Source organism: Diceros bicornis, chromosome 2, assembly GCF_020826845.1.
Source record: "Diceros bicornis minor isolate mBicDic1 chromosome 2, mDicBic1.mat.cur, whole genome shotgun sequence".
Classification (NCBI taxonomy): Eukaryota; Metazoa; Chordata; class Mammalia; order Perissodactyla; family Rhinocerotidae; genus Diceros; species Diceros bicornis.
Window position 1 is genome coordinate 66,774,945 of NC_080741.1, and position 14,076 is coordinate 66,789,020.

A 14,076-nucleotide genomic window follows, 5' to 3' on the forward strand; every position below is an offset into this window, starting at 1 on the left:
TCATGATCAGGGATTTAAAATAGACGTTGTCAGCCAACTGATGGGTAGCCCCAGTGACTATAGAAGAGAGAAATTGGGCTTCAGTGCTATAGAAGGCATATGGATCAGAGATAAGGTGCCATGACAGTGATCCTTTCATCCATGCCTCCATTTTCATTAGCCAACTGAAACAGAATAAGAAAAAAACTTCAGGGTTGTGAAATCACAACCAAAATGTGTTATTTTAAGAAACACTTAGAACTAATCTAAATGGTCTATATCTGAGCCACTTTAATTTGCATTGGACTGAAACTTGGCATGTTTCTCAGTCCAGATGTAATTTATTTAAATTCCTTTAGTTGTTTTTCAATTTAGAAATATGCATAGACATAAAATCTTGCATGTCTCAAATTTTTTCCTACACATTTGTAAATTAAAATTAGCCAAATTATTAAGTGGATTGTTCTTAAACTGAACAAACTGATGGCTTTTATTTCTAATGCCAAGAAATGAAAAATGTGTAATCAGGGGAACGAGGGATTTTCTGGTGGTACTTTTGGCCTGAATGTGGGATTCACCCCCTTGAATGGGTTTCTCAAGTAACGTAATAACATGAGGTATATGTGAGTTTTTGTTTTTTAAGACTTTTATAATCATTTGGACAGACACAGGGAGGAGTCATACTTCACAGACTGTAGTTTTCCACCAAGATATCCCCATTGAACATTTCTGTCCTCAGTCATTCTCTTCCTGAGCCTCTAAAGTATTTCTCTCTATCCTTTGCCTCTTTGCCCCCCACTGTTTTTTTCTTCCCTCCAGGTTTCCACCTCATTACATCCTCAATCCCCCTTTCCTCCCTCCCCCTGCCTTTTATTATGCAGGGAAGTTTGCTGAATATTCTTGGCTATTCAATCATTCTGAATGTTTCAGCTTTCACTCCAATTATTTTCACTGAGCCTTTCTTCTGAATAAATGTGGGTTTCTCCAAGGGGAGGAGTTCTGGTGAATAGGATTTTCTGTCTTTTTTCACAAATGTGCATATACATATATAGTGTATTTGAAATGTGTGTCTTTAGGGGTTTGGCCTGAATCATGGTTTGAACACCCAAATGCTTAGGGTATCTTGTATTCATGAAACTGGGTGGGCTAAGAGGATCATGCTATAGTCCTTTGTCTTTTGAAATATTGTGCTGGCATAACAAAATGGCTGAGCAGAACATGATCGTGGGCCACATGAGTGGCCCACGATCAGTTTATAACTCCTGGCTTATAAGAACCCTAAAGAATTCCAGCTGCAATAGTCAATGCTTTGGGTTTATCTCTGCTTTGATAAAAAATCTCCAATGGATTTCTATTGCAGGGGGTTCTATGAAGGTAGGAGCTTGGTTTGATGTGTATACTGCTGTCTCCTCAGGGCTTAGGCCAGTACATGGAACATAAAAATTTGATTAATACATGAATAATACAGGTTAAAGTCTTCATCAGTCAGGATAGACTGGGTTATGCTGCAATAACAAATAGCCCTCAAGTCTCAATTGCTTTAAGAAAAAAATATTTCTTATGTACTATGTATATCCATTATGGGTTGGTAGGGGTAGTAGAGGGGCTCTGCTCTGTGTAGTCACTCAAGGACCCAGGCTGATAGTGCAGCTAGTCCCTGTTCCAGAAGCAAAGAGAGATCTGGAGGGTGTCGCTTCAACAATTATACACTTCAGCCTCAAAGCAATACCATCAGTTCTGTTGATACCTCATTGGCGAGAACTTTATGGCCCACACAACCCTAAAGTGATCAGGAAGTGCAATTCTACCAGGGGCAGAAGGTGGAAAGGCCTCACATCTTTGAAAGGTATAAGAGTAGTTTTGTTTTGAATTGGGAGAATGGACTAAAGTCTTAAATGTTAATATCTGTTGATGCTTACATTATTAGGACAATTGATCATTGCCTTTTATGCAACAGACTACAAAGTATGTGGAAGAAAAAAATGGAACAGTGTTGATATCTTGTTTCATTATATATATATAAAGTCACTTAAACCTGAAAAAGCAGGTCTTTCTTCCAGTCTTTTTTTTTTCTAATTTTCAACAATGCCTATCTCAGTGCCTTGAACGTAATCCATTAGTACATGTTTCAAGTTTATTAAATTGAATTGAATTGTAGGTAGGTAACTATGTTGAGCCTTAATTTAATCCCTAGAAATGAAGAACATAACAGTTACAGTTTTTCAGAATGGTAACCTTTATTAGCAAATGTGAACTTCCTTTTAATTTTAATGCATTAGCATAGCAAAAACAAAACCAAAAAAATCATGAGGCAAAGACTATATTCCACACTTCTACATTTCAAATGCCTGGAACGTACTTAATATATGCCTCGTGAATGAATAAACAATAATTTTTTGAGATCATCTTAATGTTCAAGAAATAAGAAAATGTAATGGTTAATTTTGGGGGGTTGTTTTTTCCATAAAGTATTTTACCCAGGAGTTTAAGAGATGGGTTCTTGAGCTAGATCATTGGGGTTTGAGACCTGCTCTAATACCTACTAGCTATATTACCTTAAGCAAGTTTCTTAACCCCCCTGTCCCCTCTCAGGTTCCCCATCCATGAAATGGAGATAATAATAATAATACTTATCTTATGAGGTTAGTAAAAAGGATTAACTTACACCTTACAGGCAATATACTATAAAGTAGTGCTAGCACATAGTGAGGGTTTAATAAGCATTAGCTGTTGCTACTGCTATTAGTATTATTTTTGTCTTGATATTGCGCGGTTGGTGTAAACTTTCTGTATATACTCACCAACACAATAATAATAAACCACCGAAATGAAACACGCAATACCAACTAGAACTTTGACGTTCTTGACTTATTTTTAACTGTAAGATTAGCATTTACTGTTACCTTGAGATTTGTCTAGTGGTAAGGTTTAATAAACAGTTGTTATGTTACAAAGAGCTATTATGTGTGTATTGCGCAATGCGAAAGACCAATGGGAGAGACTGATGAGTCTAAAGGGTCCCTCACTTTCTCACTCTGTGTAACAGGAGAAAAGAGAATGGCTTCCAAATACGCATTGCCGCGTGGAAACTTCTTTATAATGCCGGCGAAGAGCAAGAGTATTCTGAGGCATTTGAAAATATTTTCAGGGAAGGAAAATTATGAGAACTACCTTGATCTTGAAAACAACATGAAAGACTAGACAGCAAGATCTATTATAGTGGAGATCCGTGTCCCCAAACATCTAACACACACTAGGTGCTTTATAAGTGATTCCTGAAATAACTGAATGAGTATTTCTGAGGATCATTGCCGGTGCAGTCTATAAGTGAAAACTAGGTCACCTCATGTGCGTCATCGATGGCAGGTACCATTACACTATATTTCCAAAGAAGAAAGTGTTCAAACCATGGCACTAGGAACGCAACATTGAACTTCTGAGTGTTTCCTCTCTCCATCCCAGCATGTTATTTGAGGGAGAGGAAAATTTAAAATAAAGTGCCTTGAGCATATTTCTTTGTCAAAACCCAGTGTTTGATGCTGAAAATGACATATTTCTATTCATTAAACATGTTCAAGAAACTCAGACGGTTTTTATTGGGCTTATGCATATAAACATCTATATTGTATTCCAGATATACCATATTCCCAGATTTAGCTGCCAGAACAATCAATAGACTTAAATTTATATAAACCTAACAATATTTTTGGTTAACTTACTGGTTAAAAGAACATTAAGAGGTAAGAAATGGCTTATATTTCACTTTCTCATTTAGTGTTAGAAGTATAGCACTCATTAACACTATCAATATTTTGCAGAATGCTTTTTTCTTTTGTTTCTCCTTCCCTCTTTACTCTTTTGGCAAATGAATGGTATCAGTAAAACGTCTAACATAGCATACCAGACAACAGAGTGTTAAAGTGCTGCTTGAGTTGTTGAAGAGTTAGTGGGCAGGTATTACAATTCACCATAGCTGTAATAGAGGGTAATGTCACTTTAAGACATGTGACACTTTACAGAGGAGGGGTGTATTGAAACAGACTACTGCTACTTACAGCACCGTATAGCAGCCCGGCTCCTACATTTTGCTGCCTTACTCTGCCCCGAGTGCGCTGGAGTGGGGATGGTCCGTCATTAACTACAAACTGATTCTCATCAGGAAACAGCACGTTATCTCACCATCACTTCAAAGGTCTCGTCAGGCAGAGGTGACGCCAGGAGATGATTTAAAGGTGAAAATGACAAGGTTTCCACCCCTCAAACCTTGGCTCCTTTTCTGACAATACAGTCTGAATGAACCCGATGTCTTCTGTACTGTGGAAATAGCATCGGAAGAGGAAAATATATTTTTAAATCCTGATAAAGAAGATTACTGGGAAGCTCTTTTTAAAAAATCTCGAATTGTGGCACAAATGGATTTTAGAAAGTGTTAGAGCTTTCCAATGAACACTAAGAGAGTACTCTGCTCTTGGCTGGATTTTTCAGGTAAGAAGCCTGTTTAAGGATTTAAGATTCAGAAAGCAGATTTGTAACCTATTCAGTGATCTCTAGGGAACTCTGTAAGGCTGGATGCATTATTTGGGGGGAAACACCTATTAACATAGAGACAACCTCTTGGTGAGAGAGTAAGCAGTAAGAGGGAGATGCGAGAACCCTGGAAGTAATGCTGAGAATTAGAGAAAGTTAAATGGAAAAAAGAAAAAGAAGGAAAATATTGCAAACATCAAGTCACAGTAATCTTTTTGAGTGCTAAGATCTATGCGGTTGAAGAAACAAGCAAGAGAAAGCAGAGTCATTGAAAAACTGTTAAGTTTTGATTGTGGTAGCCTTTGTTCAAGTTGAGATGAATTTCTAGTGCATTTTAACTGAAATTCACAAGGAGTCAATGCTTGCCACAGTCACCTCTGTTTTGTCTTTCTACAATTTGCAGGGTATTTTGCAAAGGCCCCAAAATGCATTCATTTTTAGGATTCACAGGAGGGGTGTTGCTATTTATCTCTACTGAAGAGAATGAATCTATATTATACTGATAGTTCTGAGGACAATGAGGCTAAATCTGTTGTATACAAAAGTAAACAGTGGGCAGTGAAACTAATTATAAAGTGAATGGTCCATCTGAATCACAGACTGGAGCATGAAAGGCACCATGCTGTTGAAAATAATGTTTTCCTACTTTGCGCTTAATTACGGTTGTCACCATTTGCCTATTACAGTCCTAAAACCTTTCTCAAAGACTATGTCTCTCTCCTAAAACCCATAAATTATCCTGTATTATGCCTGTATACAGACACACACACAAAATGTATATTTTTGCTTTCTGAACATCACAGTTTTTGAAAGAGTACCAATTTCCATGAATAAAGAAGCCACACTGGGAGGTCACTAGCAGCTTTTAAATGTATAGTTGAAATACTTGAAGTGTATGATTTGACAGTGGAAAACAAAAAGAAAGAAAGAATCTTGGTCCCAAAGCTCTCTCTATGTAAGAGAAAAGCATATACTTAACTGGATTCTTATATAGAAAATGCTTCTATATCACTGGCTGAGTAAGGACGATTCCTCAAGTTTGATTAATTTGGCAATATGAAATGCAGCATAAGGTGTTGTTTGAGAAATTGGACAATATGTAGCGCAGTTGAGCTTTTGTAGCTCCTAAAATCCTTATAGGTGCAGATAAGACTGTCAAAGTTTCAGCCCCTGAGAAAAGGTGTATGTTCATCCATAAATACATACACCACCTGTATATGCATATTCATCAACACTATACAACAAATCCCACAATAGGATCTTAGGAGGCAAAGCGATATTGTAAATTATAGCTCGCTCTAGGATAGAAACAGATCTTGCATCTGAAACTCATTCTGGCTGAAGACAATTCCTTCTGATTTTAAGTCCAGCCAAAAAGACCGGTTCTATCAGGAGATTACAACATGCCTCTGAGAAATGATTACTTAGTTTAGAAGACAGCATAGCGATTAAAAATTCATGACTATAGAATTAAAAAAAAAAGAATCCACTCTTTCCTCTCAGGCTTATGTCAGACTTGCAATGAAGTTAGAATGAGCAGGAGCATGCAGCTTTTCAATGCCTGGAATAACTATGGCTTAAAGATCATTGTGTAAAACAGGATGTTTAGTCAGGATACATGTTTCAAACTGCCTAACTGATCGTCAAAAACTTTCATGTATTTTTATATTTTGGCAATCCTTGGAGTTTATTTTTGCAGAATTTCAAAAATGAATTCATGATCTCTTAGAGCGTGCTTTCCCTCAACCTCACTTCATGGCCTGACCTCTGCGGGGTCATTAATTCCAGCCAGCAAAGTAGCGAAGGGACATGACGTCTGAGACCCCCTTTCTCTCATCAGTGGGACTGACAGCTGGGGGCTCGAAGCCAGTGGTAATCCTTCCTGTTTAATGTTCTCTTCAGAGAATGGCAATGGTCTCTGCGATGTCCTGGGTCCTGTATTTGTGGATAAGTGCTTGTGCAATGCTGCTCTGCCATGGATCCCTTCAGCACACTTTCCAGCAGCACCACCTGCACCGACCAGGTAAGTCGGGAGCTGGCTCCACTGTAGCCTCCAGTCTCACCGCTGTCTCCTTAACAGATGGTTGAAGGCAAGTGACAGAAGTGCTATAGTGTGGGCAGCTTCCCTCTGAATTCCAAGACATATTGTTGGCTGGATGCTTTGGGGAAAGGGGGGATGCTAAAATGCCTTGGAGATATTTCTATTAACTCCTCAGAAAAGGTGATTTTCTCTAAGAGTCTCCTCACCCCCTTGCAAACATCTTAAAAAGTAGAAGTCATTTGTTTTTGGATACTTGGCGACTAGCCAAATATTCTTCAAAAGGTGGGATAACTTTCAAGACTTGCAGATTTTTTTAGGGAGGCAAAATATGATCTTTGCAACCAACAAAATAGTGTGTGTATGTTCCTGGGATGCATTTTTATCTAGGATAGATACCATAATCTCGGTGTGTATGTGGCTAAGGATTTTGTGGGGATGTTAGTGCCAAAATTAACTTTGGAGATAGTTTGTCAGCGAAAAAGAAATTAAAAAGTAACTTACTATTTCTTGTCTGGTTTACTTTGTCTCCTTTCCCCTTCCTTCACTCTGTTCCTCCAGTATGCTCGGTGGCTTTTTTTTTTTTTTCTCTGTCTCTTGGCAGTTTCAGGCACAAGTTCCCTTTAGCTTGTTTTTTCCCCCCCATATTGAATTTTGAGCGTCCGATGCATTTTGCTTTCTTCGTTTTTCTGTTCAAAGTATATTTCGTACCCTTCCACGGCCTCACTCTTCAGTCTGGATTTTCCTCTCCTTCGTTGCCTCTCCAGCTTTCTCATTACTATCCCCCAGCTCGATTGTCCTTACCCGCCCTGGTTCTCCGAAGGATTTCCTTCCATTTTCTGTTTAGCTTCAGCCTTTGCATCCGTTTACTCCACCCTCCACCTTCATCCACCCCACTCTCCGCCTCCCCCTCCCACCCGATCCCCAAGTTCGGGCTCTGGGGACCAGTTGCGCGCCCAAGCTTCTGATCCTCACTTCTCAAGTGCTCCCAGCCCTCCATCCCCGTCTCCAAATCCATTCCTGGCCTCCTCCCATCCGCCCGGCTTCCTCCAGCTGCGTGGTCCAGCCTTTCCCTGGCTCTGCAGCCGGCCTGGGCACCGATCCTGGGCTCTTCCGCTTAGCCTTCAGAAACAACTCCCAGGACGCTGCTTGCTGCCTCCCCGGGTTCTGCTTCCTGGCTGGGGGCAGGATCCAAAGAGCGCGGGTGCAGCCCGGGGTCCTCCCGCGCGTCCGCACCAGCCTGCAGGCGAGCGCACCAGCCTGCCGGTTGCTGGAGCCCGGGTCGCCCCGGAAGGAGGGCTGTGTGGAGGGGTTGAGCTTGGGGCAGAGGCCGGGGGCTGCCTCTGGGCTCCTGCCACCCTCGTTCCCCACGCCCTGGGTCGCGGGGGGAAGGCGAGGGGGCGCTGGTGCCCCGCAGGTGGGCATGGAAACCGCTCTGCCGCCGCTGTGCGCTTGCCTTTCTGCCTCGTGTGTCCTGAGCCTGGAGTGGGCATCGCCGAACTCGGAGGCTTCAGTGCCGAGGTGGAGGAAAAACAAATGTGGGTTTTGGAAGTTCCACGTTGCCTCCAGTCAGTTAATCACCAATCTGTTCTGGCAAAAATGTCTTTGGCTTGTTAAATAGTCATACAAATAACGTGGGAAATCTGCATTCATTGTAATACTTAACACTAGGAATACATAAAAATAACTATTGTGAGTCTTTTAGGCAAGCTTTCAAGGTTAATTTGCATTGTTTGGCTTAATCCTTATACAAGCAGGTGAAATCTGCCCACCCCTTTTGTCCTGAGGGATTAGGTGACTTGTCTGAGACCACACAGCCAATACTGCCATTGGAAGTCGGGCTGGTCAGATTTCACCTCCAGAGCCTGTTTCCCAAGTAGGGTATAATATCTCCTGGTGCACAGAAGAATCATGCCAAGTGGCCTCTTCCAGGAGGTGTGAGCCGCTTTGCATAATTTGTGAAAACTTTCAAGTTATGCCAATACCTGGACTCATTTGAACTGTGAACCCATTCCGAAAACTGGCTATGGCAGCACTTGGTGATGGCAGGGCTCAGGACTGGCCATCTACTCTGTCACTTAACATTCGTGGCATGACCTTGGACAAGTCACTTTTCTTCTCTGAGCTCAATTTCCCATTTAAGGATATTGTGGGGGGTGTAAATAAAATAACCTTCATGAAAGTGCTTTGTAAACTGTAAAGCTCTTCATAAATATCAGGAATTACTGACATCTCCACTTAAGAAACTACAAACGTACATGTCAGGGATGTGGAATGAGTGAAGTTTTGCTGTACACACAGTTAATAATCCATACAGTCAGGACAAAAACGTTGTTTTTATTCTTGCTGTTGTTTTCTAATTATATGGTACCAGGCTAGAATATACCACCAAATGCTATGCATCTTACTTTGTGCTCTATGCATATAGTCATGGAATATAGTGCAGTTTGCAATGAGCTTTCACATAGACTGTCTCTATTAATCAGTTAATATGAGAGTTTTTTGGTGGGGGGTTATGGCTATGTTACTTGTAATAAGTAAACTCGTGTCTTTATGAGGCTTATTATCAACATATTGTAATTTTAAACGGAGAAACACATCATTAGGTTCTGACTGAAATTAGACTCAGTATTTGTTTTCTCCATGGTCTACCCTTAGAAATTGCTTATTATCACCAATGCGTGGGTAATCCATACCCCAAGTCAGATACCCCAAGAAACTGCAGCAATGGAACCACTTTCAACCCCAAGTGCTTATACATTTGAGACTCACTTCAGATTCACTGATGAAATTAAAAAACTATAAATACTCCTTTCTAGATGCAGAAAGTTTAAAATGATATTAAACTGAAAGTCCAACAGTTCTGTGTAATACGTTTATTCAACTTTCTTGGGTTTTCTACAATAGCTGCCAAGATTAAAGCGATAGATCTTGGACCTAGCAATATTCTAGATTATTTCAGTCAGAAATACAATCTTCTTTAATACCATCTTCTGTTTTGATTTTAAGAGTAAATATATGCTCTTTTTGATGAGAGTTGTGATGTTTCCCTTTGTGGGTCTTAAATCTTCAGGGACACTAATGAAATGTGTATGAAAACAAGAGAGAAATCAGGGCCAGTTATCTGTGACAATCCACCCCTAAATGAGCAAATAAATAAATAAGTAGCTGGATAAATGAGCAAAAAAGGAAAAACATAATCTCATTTTCTCAAATCAGTTAAAACAAGTGACATGATGAGAAAAAATGAGACACCAGCAGACCCCGAGCTTTGCTACATTTGCCTAAGCTTGAAAAATCGCCTCTTTCATAAAGCAGGAGCAGGCAGACCCTGCATGCATACCAAGTATCCAGGAAATGTGAAAAATGACAAATCTTTCACTCAGAGCCCTGAATGGAGGGAGAGTGAAATCTTTACAGCCGCCTCCCCACCTGCTTAGGAACCGCTGGCCCCCCTCTCGTCAGCCTCTCACAGGCAGCTTCACCATCACCTATACAGGAAGATTGATGGTGCTCCGATCTAAAGCAGCCAATTTCAGTCTCTCAAGAAATAATCCACTACACTGACAGATGAGTAGAATTTGACGTGATGTTGCCCGCGTTCATGCTGTGGCGCACCTGGAATGGCACCAGCCAGCCAGGGTCCTTTAGGGGAAATGGTTAGAGATTTGGGCCAATTTCTGCTGTCAAAACATGAAATCCGGACAGTGTTTTTGTGAGGCCGTGAATTTGTGGTCTGTCTTCTCAATGCAGTGGGTTTGTACACAAACAGAATGAGAACATGTTAAGTAGAAAACTGACTGATTTTAATGTATTCTCCTGCAGTCCCTAAGTACTTCCTATTTTTCATATTTATAGTATTAGAAATGCACCATTTATTTTCAGTTACTCACTAGTTAAGGAAGATTAAAACAGTCAATCAAATGAAAGCGAATTTTAAAATTACACAAATGAGTAAAATGTGCAATAGATTAACAGATTTGTAATATCAATAATTTAATATTTGGCTAAATCTAGTTTTTATTTTGGGAACGATGTAGGAAATTACCACAACAACTTGAAGAATACTTGTGCCTTTTAAAATATATATACAATAAAGCTATAAGGAGGACACAATTTAAAAGAGACAGACCAAACAGTGAAAACTCAATAGTGGTGTTCCATTGTTTCAGGCAATTAAAATAGACAGCTTCAACTCTTTGTAATCATCAGTTGTTGTGTAACAGGTAAAAAAGGATGAATGGTTTGCTAAATGTAACTTTCTAATTTAGGATTAGTTTTTTTTCCCCTATGGATGTATGAATCATGACAGCAATTTTAATGGTTACTTAATTTTGAGTGTGTGGGTGTGTGGGTATATGTGTGTGGGGGTTGTCCTTGACACTTAATAAAATATGGATCATTTCAAAACACTTCAATGAAAAAAGATCCTTGAGATTCTTCAGTAATTTAAAATTATATAGATAAATTACATGAGACAAGAAGTTATAAGTGCCCAATTAATCATTTACTCCTGAGTCATTGCTATTTTATTGACAAGGGTGTATGGAAATGGTATATAAAAGGATTACTCTGAATAGAATTGTCTATGTAACTTATACTTGGACTGATTTAAAGCTGTATTAAGCAAACTATATATTTAAAGGTATTCATTTATGACCATTATTACCTACTGAATATCATCATCCATTTTAAGGTGTGGTATTTTTTATTAAAATACTAAAAAGCATTCTTGTATGCCTTATACTTACTTTTACCTTATTGTTCAACATTACTTTATTGAAAACTGCTTAAAGAAAATGCATTAGAATACCATGGTACATTACAATAAAGGATCATTTTAAAATTGTAATATAATAGAAAGAGTGAGAACAAGAGTGGTTGCGTATTGGCTTTTTAAGAATTTGTACCAGTACTAGGTTGCTAAGTGTAGTGAATTGTCCTAAGGATCAGAACAGACAGGTTGTTATTTGGTGTAAGCTGGTGCTAGAGATAATCCATTGATCATCTGATTGATCAGATTGACCTCGTCCCAGAGTCAGAGTGTAGCCATGGACATTTGAAAAGACTCCAAAATATCAAAACCAAGTAGAGATGCAAATAAATATTTTCTGTTGATCCCATGAACTTATAAGAGAATTGTTACAATGCTATATAAATACTGTTGCTTATGTGAGCTCAACTCTATGGCTTCAATTCGTAGTCAGGGAAAATAGATATTATAAGACAGTGCAAGCAAATATTTAGAAGCGGCACAAATGAATATTAGCCTTCAATTGCTAATTTCTTAAAATTCATTTAAGATGACAACTAGAACTTTTAAAAACCCTTACAATTTTAAACTGGGTAAAAATCTCAAAGCTTGAGTGTATACATTGGCACACTAGTTTTTAAAAACAGTTTGGCAACATCTCCCAAAATATAAAAGGGAAAGTCTTGACGCAATTCCTGTTGTAGACACTTATTCTAAGAAAATGATTGGACAGGTGTGAAAAGATGTAGGTGAAGATTTAGTCATTGCAACAGTAATTTTAATGGCAAAAAGTTAGAGGGGAATTTCATCTCCATCAAAAGGGGATCAGTAAAAACAACCGTGGTACATCCGCACAGTGGGATTCAATGTAGCTATTGCAAAGGATGAGATATGTTTATATGTACTATTGTGGAAAAATGCCCCTGATATACTGCTGAGTGAAGAAAACAAAAAACAGAATACTCAGCTTCAAACTAATTTTGGAGAACAAAAATATTTGCACATGCATAAAAAATATCAGAAAGGATATGTAAACCTTCTTTATACAGTGTTAGTTTAACTTGGTAGGAGGACTGGAACAATTTAGAGTTTTTATTTCCTATAATTCTGTATTTTTTGGATTCATTTTTAGTATGGGTGTATATTGCTTTTTAATAAAAAGCTCAAAATATTAGCTATAGAGAGTTTTATGATAAAATTAGAAATATATCAAACAACATGTCCAGTTTAAAGAAAAAGAAGGAAGTATAGATAGGAAAATATCATGAAGGCCTTTTCGTTCTCAGAGCCTTAATCCAGTAAAATGTCTAGGCTAGCACTTCCCAGCTCACAAAACACTGTCCCTCAAGATGCTGCTTGGAAAAAAGCTGTTAACTGTTGAGGTAGCATTCACTGCATGATATGTTCTCCTCTTGGAGATTTGCAGCGCACGTAGGTGTACGAAAGTTCTGGAAAGATTTGCAGATAGAAAACCTGATTGAGTTTAACTCTAATTTTCCAAACATTTTTTTATTTGGTCAACATCTACAGTGCCTATTTATATCACATGAGAAGTGTGGGCCAAGATAATTCTGGAATCCTGTGCTATTCATCTTTTTATCTCTCACTTCTAGTAAGGAACTTGACATATATTAGGTGTTTAGAAAATATTTGTGAAATTATTAAGGAAAGAAGGAATGGCTGTTCTGGTGGAATCTTGCACTCTCCTTGTTACAACTTGTGTGTGAGTGTGTGTTTGTGTATGTATGGATGGATGCATATGTATCTGTTTGTGTGTTTATAATTAGGAGATACCTCAAATGGAGAGTAATATAAACATTAAATTGTCAGTGTAACATATGCGTGTAGGTATGTGTGTATCTGCCCAATATCTTTGAGTAGATACTTGACTTCATTCAATATTTGACTACTATTCCATTAATGAAAATAATCCAAAGAATATACTTACAAATGTAGTAAAAAATTAAATCTCTAAAGTTTTCATTCACGGTGTGAATATTTTTTTGCCCTAGAGATTTAGAAAATATTATAGGTGCGGCCTTGAGGGACTGAAGAGAAACTTCACTTAGCAAATACGGAAAGGCTTTTTGCTTTCAAATCTTGATATCAAGAGAAAAATTCACTTGATCTTTGTTACAGGGAGAAAATAACACCAGATAAGCAATTTTTCCTTTCTTTGGGTTAGAGAGAAGATGAATTATTTTCTTAACAATTTGTATAAACTAATTGGATTCTCCAAAGATAATGTCCTCAAAGCACTTAGGGAACCCTGTTGGCCCACTATTTCTTTTTCTTTCCTTGACTTTATATAATAAAGATCCAGAAAAAGAAAAGAGAAATAATATTGTCACAGCAATTTTCTCTCAGAAGATGGATAGATATGCTGAGTGATCTGCTTACTTATTAAGTGGATTCTTTCTCCATGCAGGAAAGGAGTCAAACCAAACCTTCCCCTGAGTCTAGCAGGGAGGAAGACCTGGTGCATCCTCAGCCTCAGTTCTGCTGATGTAATTACCTATATTTACCTTTACTACACCTTTACTATACCTTCTTTTCTAGGCATGCTTCCGTTTTACCCAAGAATAAATACAAGCTAACTAAGTCTGTAAATGTCCAAAGGATTTTTCTGATTTCCCACTTGGATGAAGAATGGACTGATTGAGTTATATGCTTTGAAGTGAATACAGAATGCCAGCTCCTAGATTTAGAGGAGCTGCCACACAGCGGGGAGAAAAAGCACTTCAACGCTCTTAGAATTGACAACATATCCTGGATTAGG

At 38.5% G+C, this 14,076-nt stretch overlaps 1 protein-coding gene across 1 annotated transcript in view; it reads left to right on the plus strand.

Annotated features, from left to right (window-relative positions):
• The first annotated feature begins 6,411 nt into the window (after positions 1 to 6,411).
• TAFA1 (TAFA chemokine like family member 1) overlaps positions 6,412 to 14,076 on the plus strand; it is a 459,830-nt gene continuing 452,165 nt past the window's right edge. Inside the window, exon 1 of the mRNA XM_058562656.1 lies at positions 6,412 to 6,529. Within this exon, the coding sequence (XP_058418639.1) occupies positions 6,412 to 6,529 (118 nt within the window). The remainder of the gene's footprint in view (positions 6,530 to 14,076) is intronic.